The following is a 15304-nucleotide window of genomic DNA, read 5'->3' on the forward strand; positions in this document are numbered from 1 at the left end:
TTGTGCCTAACTAAAAACGAATACTTTTTAAGATTAAGCCTACCGTAACATATTTATGTAGTTTATCTCTAGGCTATATGCATCTTACATTTTAAAAGAGCTGTTGCAGTGACGAACGGATTTTAATGCTTGGCCTTGTGTCGTCGTTTTCATTCAGTCAAACATCAGCGGCAGCTCATCGCTGAGGCGCCAGACTCAAACAAACAGCAGCAAAGACGAATCTCTGACAGAAAATATATTTTAACAAGTTAGAGGAGTTTAAGAAAGCGCAAAGTTCAGCCGAAAACATCCCCGTGCCGTTTCATGAGGTCAGTTCATTTACTGTAGATGGAGAACCCAAGTGAGGTTGAGATCGTTAAATACCACTGATGTTAGCTGTTAGCAATGTTAGCTAACTTACCATTAACACCAGTTTTGTAACCAGCAGTTATGGTAAAGTTGTGGTGTTAATTTGATAATAATAAGGAAAGTTAACAGAAATACAATAATAGCAAGTTGCATATACCTTCAAACAAAAGTTGAAGTGGAACATATATTCAACAACAACTGTTAAAACTGTCTTTTTATACTTTCATCAAAGCATTATAAGGGTCAGTATGCCGATATTTTTGTAATATCGTGATATAAGATCAGATATATCTTAGATTTTGGATATTGCAATATCTTGAATATAACCTTTTCCTGCTTTTAGACAAGGAAACTAGAAAAAATATTGTTATAGTTATTTTTAAAGGTTGTCTTAAAAGGATGTAATTTTCTGAACTTAATACTGTTGTAGCTGTTCAATCATTTGTTTTTACCCTCTTAGTTGTGATAAACATAATAATGAATGCATTATTTATCCAAAATCTCACTGTATAAATATTATGTGACAGCGCCAATAGGCAACCCTACAATACTGTCCTAGTATCAATATCAAGGTATTCTGTAAAAAAAAAAAAAAAGAAAATCATATTTGATTTTATTCTTCTCCCCAAGCCCTATAACAGGCATATAATATTCTTCCAGATATAACATGCCGCTAAGTTATTCCAGATGAATATCTGTATTGTCTTACGCACAAATAATATTGTTATTAAAGTGATATTATTGAATGTATGTTAATACATTGTTTATGTATTGTAGCAGATCTGTCTTCCACCATGAAGAGCTCCAAACCAGCTCCACAAACCTCTTCCCAGGAAGAATGTGGTGTTTGGCTGGACACTGTGCAAATGAAAGGAAAAGCTAAACAGGTAATTGTGATTGGCTTTTTCCTTACGTCTCCATAAAGAAGTGCATTAATACATTTTGTAGTGAGGGCCTCAGTAGGATCACATTTTATTCTGCACGTCATGTTTCAGAAACGACTCGCCCGTCCCATTTCTAAACTGTTGAATCCCCTGGCTGGAGGCGCAGGATACAGTTTGGCTGTGGCACTCAACTTCACTCAGACCAAAATGGAAATGCCAAAGACCAGACAAAGCTCTATATCAACCTTCTTCGCACCCCAGCGCAGAGGTAGGTTGCAATAATGTTGCTGCCATGTGGTTGTCAAGACATTTTTTTAAATTATTACAATCTTCAACTAAATCTGTTAGAAGCTGATAAAGTTGCAGTGGACTGTTGACTTTCTTGAATGTGTAAACTGAGAGTCCATTTCTTTTTGGGTTAACATAATTCTTTTTTTATACCTCCTGTGTAAAGTTCTCAATAAGATGTCTACATCTGAAGTGCCAAACGTAGATCCAGTGCATCCTTCTTCACCATCTACCTCGTCCATATGTGCCACAGCTGCACCCACACCTGTAGCATCAGGGACAAAACGAAGACGTGAAATTGATTTTGACATTTTTGACTTGTATAACTCTGAGCCTGCTGTGGATCATGAGTGGAAAACTGAAAATGTGACTGAGCCTGAAGCAGCGGTATGGCAGGAAGAGCAGGCAGAAAGCCATACACCTTCTCAAAATATGTACTGTGAATCTGAAGAGAAGCCGCTGGAGGAGATAAACCCACCACAGAGTAAGAGGAGGCTCACCGCAGTCCTTTCGTTTGCAGGTGACAGTCAACCTCTTCCTCAGGCATGGAGTCAGGACCCACTGCTCAGCTGCAGCCAATATTCTGAATCTGAATTTTACCCAACGAACAAGAAAAACGCAGCAAAGAACTTTAGCGACACTGAGCCGAGTTTCCTTAACAGTCTACAAAGTGAGGATGCTTTTGGTGTTCGGATGGATGTGGAAGGAAGAACCTCGACTCAAAAATCTTTTCATTCTTCTCAGACGGATGATGAGAAAGAAAACAGTAGAAATACGCACTCCACTCTCTCTCATATTGAGCCTTCAAATCACGAATGGACACAACCAAAAACTGTGTCGCCTCGAAAACATATTCCAGTGCAGCGGTGGAAAAAGGCTGACAAAGAGGAGAGCCTTGACTCACGGTTCAAGTGGACAAAACCGAGCTGCTCTCCTCTAAGAAAAGTAGCACCGCAGCTGTCACGCATAGAGGTTGATGATGAGGAAAGTCTGGCCATGTTGTTCACGCAGGACTCTGAAGGCTTCAGAGTGATAGCGCACAGAGGTCTGCAAACCAGGAGTCCCCTCAAAGATCACAGTAACATCAGCACTGGAGTGGTGAGGATGAGAAATCACAAATCTCTCGTGGAGGAGGACGAGGAAGAGGAGATGCTCTTCACTCAAGACTCACAGGGAAATATGGTGATCAAACACTGAAAGGAGCCTCTTGTTACTAAAGTCTGGATGTAGGTATTTGATCTCGACTTTTTAAATGATTTTTAAAATATCTGATGTCTCGTCCACTTAAAGCTTAAAAGCTTAAAATCAGTTGTTATAGACTGAAATATTTTGTCTCCAAACTGACTGATTTATCTTAAGGTACTTGAAAAGTGAATATATAGATTTTTTTCATCCTCTTTTTACTTTTCTACATTTGCAGATCTTTTGTATTTTTCTCAGAGATGTAAGGCTTTCCCATTCCCCCATGCTTGTGTTTGTGATACCATGTACAGTATTTCCTTCCCGTTAGTCTCTTTGATGCTGAAATGTTTTTGTGCTTCTCTCTCTCTTTGCAACAACACTAACAAGCAAGAACAGATGGTTTTGATTTTATTTGAAAAATGATACACAATGACATCAAACTGTTTTCATGTAAATTAAAGGTTCTGAAAAGCATTAGTGGAGTTTACTATCTTCTCTGTCTTATGCTGGTGCTGTTTGCTACATCTTGGTACAAAGTGTGAAAATTACTACCATTGTCAGATTTTATGGTGCACAAATGCTATGATTGTAACTTGATTTCTAAATATTCAGAGAAATTAGTAGCCAAGTAGTTAATTATTTTAAGTTGATGTAATGTCTCCCGCAGAACAACAAATATGACAAATAATACATCCATCTCGATCTATATGGTAAACCTAGATTTGCAAAACTCTTGCATGCTGCTTCAAAAATATTATTATAATATAACGTTTTATGGTGTGAAAACACTGGTTAGGTTTAGGAACAAAAAGCTCTTTGTTATGGATCATGGTTTGGGCTAAAATGATCATTTGAAACATGAAACATGATATCTTGCTGGAGTTTTTGTGCATCTGGGGTAACCACTGAGACATATAGATAGATTAAACTTTACATACATAACTGTGCACAAAGAAGACTGAGACGTCTGCCGTTGACGCAAAATATAGTGAGCAGTGCTGCACAAACTTCACTCACTAAGTGCAGCAGTATTACATGACTACCATGCGCTATATATTTAAAGAGTTAACTAAGATGCACTGCATTAGATAGAAAATAGTTCTAAGATTAACTTTGAGTTATTTTTGTCTGCTTGGCCACCAAATGTCATAATGTGCATGTTATGTAATTTCTTTCTCTGCTGTGGTCTAAACTGTGCTTCAACTCTCATGCAGTGAATTTAGATGGAGTACAGTCATACTTGTGTTGAAATATAATTGCTTATATTTTAACAGTTATATAATCTTACATAAATGCCTTTATTGCTATGGCACAGAAATGTAAGAAAAGATAAATACATGACGTTTGTGGGACTTAAAACCTGAGACGTCCATTTATTTAGTGAAGATGTCTTTTGCTTAGAGGGATGATCTACATACTTGCTGGTTAAAAGTGCTTGAGACACATGAAATTACAAATACAGTAACAACGAGCGGGCTAAAAGTTAATCTGTTGCAGTAATCCCTTTTATATCTCGAACAGAGAGATTGTAAAATCACTGACGATGATTATTTTGTTACTGGTAGCGACGATGAAGCATCAATCAGCCTGCGATCTCAGTGGGCTCTGTCACCAGTTTGGTGCCGTCCCAAACAGTCTTGAACTGCTCCGGTACTGGAAACTCCCTCTGCGGAACAACAAAGACGATAACTGTAAATGCAGCTTTCAAACAAGAGCTCCACACACAAGGAAAACACAGGCCTGACACACATCCAGACGCCAGCAGAGAGACAACGCTCTCCCTGTCACTCGTCTCACACTCACATAGTCGTCATCTTGTGGTATCAGGATGTTCATCTCAGAGCTCTTGGCACTGACGATGTCACAGCTGAGGGAGTCTTTACTCAGGTAAACCTGGCAGCCCTCTGTTTTGTTGATGGAAATGGTGGGAACTGTTCCCAACACCTACAGAAAGACATCTTGCGATCACTGAAGCATAGCATACAGTTGGCAACAATTTTAAAAAAACATAGGAAAAACAGATTCCAATGATGGTTAAACACAGGATATAAACAGAAATATGGGGCTACAAGTCAATCAATAATAAACAAATCAAAATAAAGTCAGTAAAAAATCCTTCATTGTGAAGTGTCAATATTGACCATTTTTAAACAACAGCTGAAAACCTATCTATTAAGTCTGACTTTTAATTTATGTGATTCCTCTGATCATCCTTTTATATCAGTCCTCTCATTGTTGCTATCCTTACTGGTCTCTTTAATTTTTACCTTCATAAATATATTTAGTTTATCATCGACTCTTTTTCTATTGTCTAATCTTGTCCTCTTTGCTTTTGTGTTACATTTTCTTGTGAGGCACTTTGAGCTCCATCCTTGTGTGAAAAGTCTTCTATAAGTAATGTTTTTATCATTATTATGATTATCAGTATTACAATGTAGATTGGTAGCTAGAAGAGATAAGTATGGAAGCCCATTTCCACCAGTACGATGACAAAAATGATCTTGTATGTCACTGCAAAGAGAAACTTGAAATAATCACTTAGTATCTCAAAATAATGACTTCTTTCAAATCTTAACAGATAATAAAAATGTGAGAAACCCCAACATGTAATGATAAATTTCATAGCTCTGTTCCGGTAGTATGTGAAGAGTAATAATGATATTTAATATTAGTGAGTCATTATTTTGAGGAAGTCTCTCATCATAGTGATTTTTAAATTTTGTTTTTTCATAACCGTGGTAGAAACTGGTTTCCATAAACTAGTATTGCAGCTACTTTCAAATATGAATAAATGATTTCAAGCAGAGGGCCTGTGGCGTAAAATCTTTGAGATCTACTGTGTTGTATGTAGAACATAGATGACTGTTTGTCTTTTGAAGCCGGTGTGTCCTGTAAATGTTTTTCTCACCTGTAGCTGAATTGCTTTTGAGTTGATGATCTCCACAATCCCAACAACGTTCTCAAAAACCAGACCCAGCTTCTTGCAGTTGTCTGGAGAGAGTCAATACACGCAAACACACTCATTATCCAAAATTCTGAATTAAATCACAAGATTTTTAGTTTGTTTCCAGGTCACTCACCTATGATGATGGAGTTAATTTTGCCTTTAACCTGCACTGTGGAGTTGTTACAGCCGAAGACATAGACCACGTGTTTCAGCTCGGTCTCCTCAATGATCAGGTCGTGTTTCTGCTCAAAGTTCTCCTGTAACCACACGAGAACACATTCAGTCAACATGATTAACCAGCATATAAAAAATGCAGTAAGTCTTCCAAAGAGAAAGTAAAAATTTCCTGTACCACTCTCCATTTCTTCCCCTCCAGCTCCAGCAGAGGGGGTCTTTTCTGGACTGCTGCTTTGGACGAATTCACCGTCGCGGGCGACTTTGTTTTGGTTGGTGCTGCATGCGAACGCAGATTTGGGTTCTTATGGGTCTTCTTTTCATCTGATACATGCTTCAGACCTACAGACGAAAAACATATGCCGAACTTATCAATGCTGGGATGTAGCAAACGATTTTAGGCATGCTGACTCTCAAAGGAGCAGTGTGTAGGATTTAGGGGGATCTACAAGCAGAAATTAAAATAATGTTAATTATGCAGTTTTAATTAGTGTACAATCACCTGAAATTAAAAACAGTTGTGTTTTCATTAGCTTGCCGTGTGTCCTTCATAGTCACATAGGAAGTGGGTCGTTTTCCACAGAGCCTGCCATGTTGCACCGCCATATTTCTACAGTAGCCCAAAGTAGATAAACAAAGCACCGGCTCTTGAGAGTACACTTCACATGTTTATGTTACCTGAAGGCCACCTTAGGCTCTTATATATGCTTGGAAAGGGAGGAGTAAGTAGAGGGGAATTCAGCTGGTTGCAGTCTGCAACTTTAAGATGCCACTTAATCCTACACGGTGCTGCTTTAATTCTCTGTGCATGAACTGAAAAAATGTTAAACTAGCCAACCAAACTCTTTAAATAACACCTAACAATTAAACTGAATTTTCTGTAAATTCCCTCTTCCTACATTATGGTATAATTTCTATGGAGAACATTAAACCCCCTTATGCATTTTAATCTAATTTATTTTTAAGGTAAGGTATAAAGCCACTGCATAATACAACACAGGTACGCATACATAGTCATACATACACATACAAATACATGCAATGCTGTGTTGTAATTCATTGATTCCATAAGTTATAAAAGTAATAAAAACAATAGTTTCACTAGATAAAACCAACTGAAATCAGGCTAATCAAAAATAGTAAAACCATACTCTTCTTTATTCAATTTTACTTTTTTTTCTGCCTAACAACCCTAAAAATATATAGCAGGATATAACCTCCTATATGTGTGATTAAGACCCCCCAAACTCACAGGACTTGATCACTGTGTTATTGATTATAGCCACAGTGTGACCCTGTGCATCTGTATATTGAATAACCTTCCTCAACCCACCTTTAGTGATGTCCATGCCCTGGTTGAGCTGGGCGAACAATGCTGAGTGTTGGGCTGCTGTGTTGGTCGCCTGAGGCTGGGAGTCATCATCAGTGAAGACTGGAGGTGGGCCAGGGGGAGGAGGGGGAGGGGGAGGAGGACAGGAGGGAGCACTGGGGGTGTCGAAGAGGGAAGGAGGAGCGATGGGGCCCTGGAGAGTGAAGAAAAGGCAAATCTTAGATTTCAATGTTGCATTTTGTCTTTGTGAGCTTTCCATGAGAGAAAACAGCGGTGCCAGGTGCTCTGTGGATGACACCTGTAGTTATAAATCTCTCCAGCAGGGGGAGTATTACACAAGAAATATCTCAAAGCTCAGTGGCAAGCATTCACGTTCTTATCGCTTCACCATAAAACATCCGTGATTCCTATCGGCAGAAAATAAATGTAGTGCCATGAGACACTCTGATGATGGGGAAGCACTTTAATTTCCGTCTAAGCAGCTTTAACGTTGATACTGTCTCTATCTGGCGGCCACATTCTGTATCAGGTTGTTACAGCTCTTTTTTTAAACTATATGATGTTTAAACTGGGTGAAATATTCAAACCAACAACTGCATAGCTGCACAAATTCAACAAATAGAAATATTTTGGGGTATTTTGTGCATTATTTTATACACATTTTCCAAAAATTGAACTGAATTGTACATGTTCATGCTTTTTTGGAAACTTTAGGATCTCCTTTAGAATTAGAAATAAAGTAATGGTTTAAACAGTGTTTGGCTGAGCAATGAGTCTGTAATGAGGCTAACTGATGAAGTGTGTATACTACATGTGCAAAGTCGTCTATCGACTACTACAGTGAGGAGAAGCAGACACTGAAGACCCTGCACAGCTGCCAGAGACAGACACACACACCTATCACATCAGTTCAACTGTCACTTTACGCTCATCTGAGTACAGCTGAGACTACTTGACCTTTGACACGAGGCACATGTGTCGTGAATATCATCGCTGAACAATGCTGACCTGTTACACTAAACAGCTCAGCGCATACCACTGGATTTGAACCAGCGTGTGTGTGTGTGTGTGTGTGTGTGTGTGTGTTCATGCATGGCCGTAAAACTGTCTGACTGCTTCTTTGTGTTCATGCCTGCTTGTGTGTGTTTGGGTGTATACAAACACGTTTGTCAGAAGCAGAGGAAATCTTAACACATTTGTTAAAGGGCATTTCTGTCCTTTTCTGATGGGTGTTAAGTCACAATTTATCCATTGGCAGAAAATAAATTGGCAACTATTTTGAGGCACAGTTAATCATTCAAGTCATGAAAGTCAATGAAAAATATCAAAAATAATGCTTTCAGCTTTGAATTTGTAAAATCTTGCTGCTTTTCTTTGAGTTATGTGACAGTAAACTGAATATTTTGGAGGGTTTTGACTGTTGGTTTGACAAAAAAGCAATTTGAAATGCTCACCTTTGGATTTATGTAGCTGTGATGGCCACTTTTACTGTTTTCTGTTTGATTGTGTGTGTGTGTGTGTGTGTGTGTGTGTGTGTGTGTGTGTGTGCGAGAGAGAAGCCACCTCCATATGTCAGCCTGTGCACATATAAAGTATAAGTGTGTCACTAAACCTCTATCTGAGCAGCAGATGACGGCTGCGTTAAAGTGGGACCAGCCCTGCAGTTTAGGTTACGGCGCACACTGTGTGTGTACACAGACTCTTTGTCGGGGTTCCTCTGTGAAGAAAACCTCCATTCAAGTAAACCCTGAGGACCACCTGTTGGTACCACACACTCCCGTCCTTGTGCACACACACTATGTCCCTCACACACACTTCTGCTCTGTCGTCTGACAGCAGGGACAACAGCTGACACACATGCACACAGCCACTGAAGGATCTCAAGTTTCTGAATATAGAAAACACACACGCATGCACAGCTGCTGAGCATTAGCTTCACCTATGGTTTTAACCTCACCATGGCATTAAAGGAACACTTTCCACTTTGGGGAAATAGCCTTATGTGCTTTTCTTTTATTTCGCTATTGCCTAGGTTTATATAAGAAGACTGATACCTCTGTTATGTCCATACTTGCCAACCCTGAGACCTCAAAATAAGGGAGGATTCTCGACAACATGCAGAAAAAACACGATAACAGCAAAAGCAGCTGGATGAGAGACAGAGTGACTAAAACTAAGACTAAAACAAAGTCGTCTGTGGAAGTCTGAAGAAGTCAACTCCCACCGCTGAACACTTTATTCTTCAGGCAGTGAATCACAATATATTTCTCTCTTTTTCCCTGACGGTCTGGTGAAGTTACGAATTTTTCTCGCGAGCTGCTTCCACACTGTGCAGGCCAAAGAGCCAGCTACTTCCAGTTTAGCCCTCTGCTGACTCAAACAGGAATAAGATGTGTCAATAGAGCAGCTCTTCTAGACTTTCCCAATTTTTACTGACCGAATGGATCAAATTTTTATAGTAAAACAAGTCATTTCAAAGAGGTTGTAATGCTCAATAGTTACTGATTAACAGATTCCTTTCCCCATATAAGTCAGTGGGTAAAAGTATTTTTAGGCCAAGTGCATCATGTAACAATGGAATTCCACAGTTTGGCTACCAAGAAAAAATAGCTTTAAAGCCCTTCACTTTTCTGGCCTGTTTTTGATTGGTGAGGTTCCTCTAACTCTCCAGGTTGGAAATCTGAATTCAGGGGGTGTTCCAGTTAAATTTTCAACTGGGAACTTGGAAATTGCAACGTCCCTGTTCAAACAGGGCACTCCACAAAACGCAGCTTTCCCTGAGTGAATAAAGATGAGAAACCCATCTAGCTATCAATAAAAAAAGGTCAAGTGTGTGCAGAAGGATTTGGTTTTGGGCCATCATAATCTGTGGGATCTACTGAGTGAGAGCGCAGAGTCCCACAAGAGACATCCATAAACAGAAGTGTGTGTGGGAGTGACAGAGGTTTTGTGAGCTCTATGGAGAACCGCAGGGTGCAGCTACTAGGGAGAAGCTCATTCATTCATTCATGCTCTCTGCAGTGCTTTATGTAACCGGCTGCTCCATAACTAAAAATGGAAGAGTACGCAAACAGCAGCAGTTAATTTAAGCTCTGATATAAAAATATCGGGGCCTGCGAATGGAAACCAAATGAAAACACAGCTAAGATAACAAACAAGTTGTTACAGGAGCATGTTATTGTTTTCAGGCAAGTGCATTGTGAACTTTGCGAGAAGATGTTTGTTGTACTCACACTCTTGCTCCAAGCCAGCCCCGTAGTGTGGTGCTGTTTGATGAAGGACTGCATCTCGGTCCAGATGGACAGGTAGGAGCGCACCCAGTCTACATGACGTCTGTCGCTGGGAGAAAAGAGGAGGTTGGTGAGACAAAGAAATGACGGTCAGGTGAAAACAGAGAAGGAAAGGGGGGTGCAAAGGTAGGAAGAAGAAGATGTGAGGACTTACGTTTCCTTGTAGTCCTTCAGCACTCTGTTGGTGTAGAACGTGGCAGCGTCATTCATCTCCTTCACATACGGCCCCGGCTTCTGAATCTACAAGACGTGAAAGCTCATTAGAAAACACAGAAACAGTATGAGCTCCAAAGTGTCGTATACAGAGGTTTGAGGTTCTATCAGCGGATTTGTCTTCATTTGAGAGTAAAAAGTGACTTCTTGTACTTCAACATGTTTGATAAGACCTGTGTGGAAACGTGCCCTCCTGACAGCATCGTACACTGACCAGAGTCAGCTCCAGAGGTTTTCCTTTAAGTAGTCAAGTGGAAAAACTTTGATCCTAATCTAAATGATATTCATACCTAAACTCAGAAGAAGAGATGCTGTTCTGAAGGGAAACAGAGACTGATGAGAGCACAGATAGAGCAGTCAGTACTCTTTAAACACTGTAGACTGTGTTTATTTATACTTATCTTTACTTACCCCCCCCCCATGACCATCTGTAGGGCTTTCCAAATGAACTTAACCCCTGTTATGTTGAATTCATGATTAAAACCATTTTTTTGTCTTGGGTGAGCAACAGAAAAACTATATCATCACATCCGTTTACAAACTCTCACCTCCCACAACCTTACGCAGTATAATTCAAGTCATGGTTTGTAAAAACGTATCCCTGCTCCCTTCAAAGCCAAAATCCACTGACAAAAACATCAATTTTACTTCACTGAGCACGGGAGCTGCTGTTCTATGCCTTGATCACATAGTTGGTGGGACTGTGATGAATCCAAACTAACCCTTCAAAACATCAGAGTCCCTCAATAACACAAACTACCAGTTGAGGCAGCGGTAGACCAGCAGCTCCTGTGTTCAGCGAGGTAAAATTACTGTTTTTGTCAACAGAGTCTGGCTTTGAAGAGAGCCGAGATGAACATTTGTAGTTCAGGTCCCCGTCGGAAATGGTTGTCTGTTTAGGAAGTCCTGAGCATATGACTGGATAAATGAGAATTCAATTATGCTGCACAAGTTGTGTGAGAGTTTGTTGAGTGTTGTCAGTTAAAAAAGAATCTCCCTTCTTGGATTTTATTTTCACCATGGATGCAAGAAGAAACAAAGTTTTCTTCATAGATTCAGCATAAGTGATATACAAATGGTCACTTTGGGGGTAAATGTTCATGTAAGATTTCTACTAACCATGACTTGAACTGGGCACAATTAGTGGTTGGCTTTACTTGTTTTTCCAACTTAAGATTGAGTTTAACTTTTTAGACTTTTGAGGATTTTACATGGACATAGTACATGTCAATATTCATGTGCAGGGATTTTTTGATTGCGGTTTCTCCCTTTGAAACTGTTCAAAGGATGAAACTGCAAACATATCATGGTTATTTTTAATATTTCCTTTAATAAGTAAAGGTCTCACTACAACATAAGATCTTTTTTTGGGTATACTATTTTAATGAAAGGAAACTTCAATGATTTTCTTCCATGCTTATATTTCGGTCAGAGTTTTAGTTTACTATATTATCCTTGAGTGAGTTTGTGTTGTTCTGTTTCGATGGGCATCTACACATCATCACGTGTGTTTACATTAGTGTGTTTGTATGCATGTGTGTAATTGTTCTCCTCCTTACCACAGCTACCCAGCCTAGAGCGGGGATGCTCTCACTGATGGCCGACAGGTGGTTGAAGAAGGTGCTGCCGCGGTTTCGTTCACGGAAACTCTGGATCTCCTGGATGTGATCTGAAATTGGCTTCAGCAGGTCGTTCAGCTCCATCTGCAGAAGAGGAGATGAGGAGTTAGAACAGGACAGCAGAAGGATGCAGGAGAAAAGGAAGAAATGCCTGTGTGAGGGGAGGAAGATGAAAGAGCTCGGGAGATTGGTAGGATATAAAGACTTGTAAATGATATATTGAATTTAAGACAGATTAAGAAAATTCATAAAGCTCGACAATCACTGATGATAACTTCTTTAGCAGAAAACAACAACCTCTGTCTTCCTTAACTTGTTTCAGATACTTTTGATTTTACTACCCCAGCGCCTTTTCCCTGCCTGGTGTCCACCCATACCCAACCTCCTCTTTGTGCCAGTCAGTAATTCCTAAACTAAGCTACAGGACAGTAACTAATTTTATTAGCCAGAGCTTTTTTCCATTGGATCTTCCAGACCTCAGCTACAGTGTAGCTCGTCTCCCAGCCCTCCGCTCTCCTCCCCGCCGCTCCGTTCCTACAAACATTCCACGGTTCACGGGGAGATCCCTCTGGCCTTGTAAGGCATACCGCTCATCCAGTGTTTACAGTTTACCTATCACACATGCACCCGCACACACAGATCCAGGAGCACAATGTTTCATTGGGAAATTTCTGCTACAGCTTTCTTGTTCTGATCTGCAGTGAACTGGCCGCTATGTGAAGCATTTACTGTTAATGAGCTGTGACAAAAGTGTTTCTTTATTCAGATGAGAGGATGCAGAACACGGCTCTGCCACTGAAGTAGTTGATTGATTGCAAGCATTAAGATAAACCGGTATGCTTGCTTTGATAAAATCAGTTCATGTATATCTGATGTATGATAAAGTATTAGTTTATTCCACAGTCCATTTGTGTACATATGTGACTACATAAACATGTCTGGTTTTTTTTGGTTTATTTTTGGGTATAATATACATAGATGTAGGTGCTGTAAATCAAAATGCAGCTCCTATGATTGCCTGCAAAACTGCAAGCAGCTATAAAAACAGAAGCCTCTCCTTTTTTTCCCCACATCAAATTCTTCCCCAAATAAGATGCACATGATCTCCATAAGCTCAGATAGACACTCCTTGTTCTGCTCGTCACAGCTGATTTTAGTCTCACTAAATCCAGCTACTACCTGTGTGTGAGCAGCTCTGAAGCAATATATCTACCCTGTCCAGAACAGATACCGTATGGATGTCCCTGGTTTGTTGAACAGAAATGAAGTGTAAATTGTGAACCACGTTTTCAGTACTGAAACGTTCACCCAGTTCCATCTTTCTCCACTATTTGTACAAACTAACATTTTTTAAAATTTACTTAATTGATGTTTTGTCTATAAAATGTTTAGAAATCCTAATAAATGGCCATCATAGATTTCCAAGCTCTTTACATGTCCAACCAACAGTCAAAACCCCAAACATATTCAATGTACTATTATGCACAACAAGAAAAAACACTGAATCTGCACTTTTGAGAAGCTGGAATAAGCACGCAAGGCACATTGACTGCATGTAAAGATGGACATCAGTGAAGCCAGAACATCTCCATCGACGCCTGGAGGCTGGCTGCAGAACAGGCCATACACCCCGCCCCCTCCATGTCAGTAAATGGGACACCAACTAAAAAGTGTGCGCCAAATAAATTTTTCCGAAAGAGGGTTTCTGTCATTTAAGGTAGTGCTCATCAGGATGCTGTTTGTTTAAGTGTTTGTTTTCCTCTTAAATTTAGTTTTAATTAATTATTTAATGCTATAAAATGGGAGTATGATTTCATGATTGACAGCTGTGTGTGCCAATCAGTGTGCTCGCATTCAATGGTAATGACCTATTTTTTGTTTGAAATGCAGTTTTTTGGTAGTAGTTATTACAATGTATTATTATTTTGATGTATTATTTAATATTACCCCTTTTTCTTATATTTATCATTTATTTTTTCTATTTATATGTTTAAGTATTTATTTAATCATTTATATATGGCAGACTGACTGACTGACTTGTTGAATGACTGATTCACCCGAACAGAGCTTTTATTTTGAAGTCAGTTCTTACACGCTCTTACCATAATGCCTATTAGATACACAATCCACTAAACAAGGTGGTGGCTGGTTGGACCATCTTTTTCAGAGTGGAGTGCTGGACTGCAATAAAAAACACATTTTAGCAAATTTTCCAACACTACTGACGGATTGCTGACTCCAGTAATAAGAGTCACAAACTGCGACCAAAACAAGATGTGTGCATCACTATTAAGGGTCCTCTGGAAACACTTCCATTGTGTCGTGATGCACTGTAGCGTAGTTTCTTTCTGTGTTGTATTGTGGGATTTGCAGCGTGTTCTTGATGTGTCGTAGTATTTGTAGCGTGTTCTCAAAATGCTGCACGTGTCTTCAGATTGATGAAGATGTTTTCTTAATTTGCATGTGTTTTCTTAAATTGCAGCGCATTTGCCCCTGTTGGCCACTATACAGGCGGGTCTGTGGATGGGAACTTGATGCCATGGGAACTGTTGCTATGCAGAGCCTGGCTCCAAATGACATCATCAGCACAAGATAGCTGCAGTTGTATTCAGGAGTTTTGGGCTTCATTTTTGTACATTGGGTAAAAGTGGAGACGTGTCATCCATCTTTATATATAGTCTATTATGGCATTTTTGCTTGCAAAAACTGACTAAAAATACTAATCAAAATAGCTATAAATTAGACTAAAGAATAGAACAGCACTGATTATATCAAAGCTGTGCTATTTATGTAAAAATCATTAAAGAGCACAGACACACTTTTCCCCAAATGACTGTGTCAGTTAGAGCTGTATGTCCATTTCCACATCGTCAATGAGCTCACACATGAGCTACTGAGCTCATCACTTTACACTGTCACTTTTACTTCTTACACAGCCTACTTTTACTTTCTGTTTTATAAACAGTTTAGACTTGTGTGTTTATACTTTTCATTATGTATATACATTAACTACATTCCTGTTTACACAA

The 15304-nt window shown here is 39.5% G+C and overlaps 2 protein-coding genes across 4 annotated transcripts in view; one reads left to right on the forward strand and one right to left on the reverse strand.

Annotated features, from left to right (window-relative positions):
• Positions 1–194: 194 nt before the first annotated feature.
• Positions 195–2798, forward strand: LOC121957979. Of its 2 annotated transcripts, none has more exons than XM_042506812.1 (4): positions 195–308; positions 1126–1235; positions 1344–1500; positions 1687–2798. In XM_042506812.1, exons 2-4 carry the CDS (start codon positions 1143–1145, stop codon positions 2715–2717), a joined length of 1281 nt encoding a protein of 426 aa, XP_042362746.1. In that variant the 5' UTR covers positions 195–308; positions 1126–1142; the 3' UTR covers positions 2718–2798. The 2 variants fall into 2 exon arrangements, with proteins under 2 accessions (XP_042362746.1, XP_042362747.1); XM_042506813.1 differs by having other exon boundaries at positions 1129–1235.
• A 1247-nt stretch (positions 2799–4045) lies between these two features.
• cap2 (cyclase associated actin cytoskeleton regulatory protein 2) overlaps positions 4046–15304 on the reverse strand; it is a 27127-nt gene continuing 15868 nt past the window's right edge. For both annotated transcript variants that reach the window (XM_042506811.1, XM_042506810.1), the window contains exons 5-13: positions 12216–12359; positions 10598–10683; positions 10387–10492; positions 7157–7346; positions 6002–6165; positions 5783–5906; positions 5611–5693; positions 4506–4646; positions 4046–4368 (exon numbers count right to left, since the gene is read on the reverse strand). In XM_042506811.1, coding sequence (XP_042362745.1) covers positions 4285–4368; positions 4506–4646; positions 5611–5693; positions 5783–5906; positions 6002–6165; positions 7157–7346; positions 10387–10492; positions 10598–10683; positions 12216–12359 — 1122 coding nt within the window. In that variant the 3' untranslated portion in view covers positions 4046–4284. The remainder of the gene's footprint in view (positions 4369–4505; positions 4647–5610; positions 5694–5782; positions 5907–6001; positions 6166–7156; positions 7347–10386; positions 10493–10597; positions 10684–12215; positions 12360–15304) is intronic.

Source organism: Plectropomus leopardus, chromosome 18 (assembly GCF_008729295.1).
Source record: "Plectropomus leopardus isolate mb chromosome 18, YSFRI_Pleo_2.0, whole genome shotgun sequence".
Lineage (NCBI taxonomy): Eukaryota > Metazoa > Chordata > Actinopteri > Perciformes > Serranidae > Plectropomus > Plectropomus leopardus.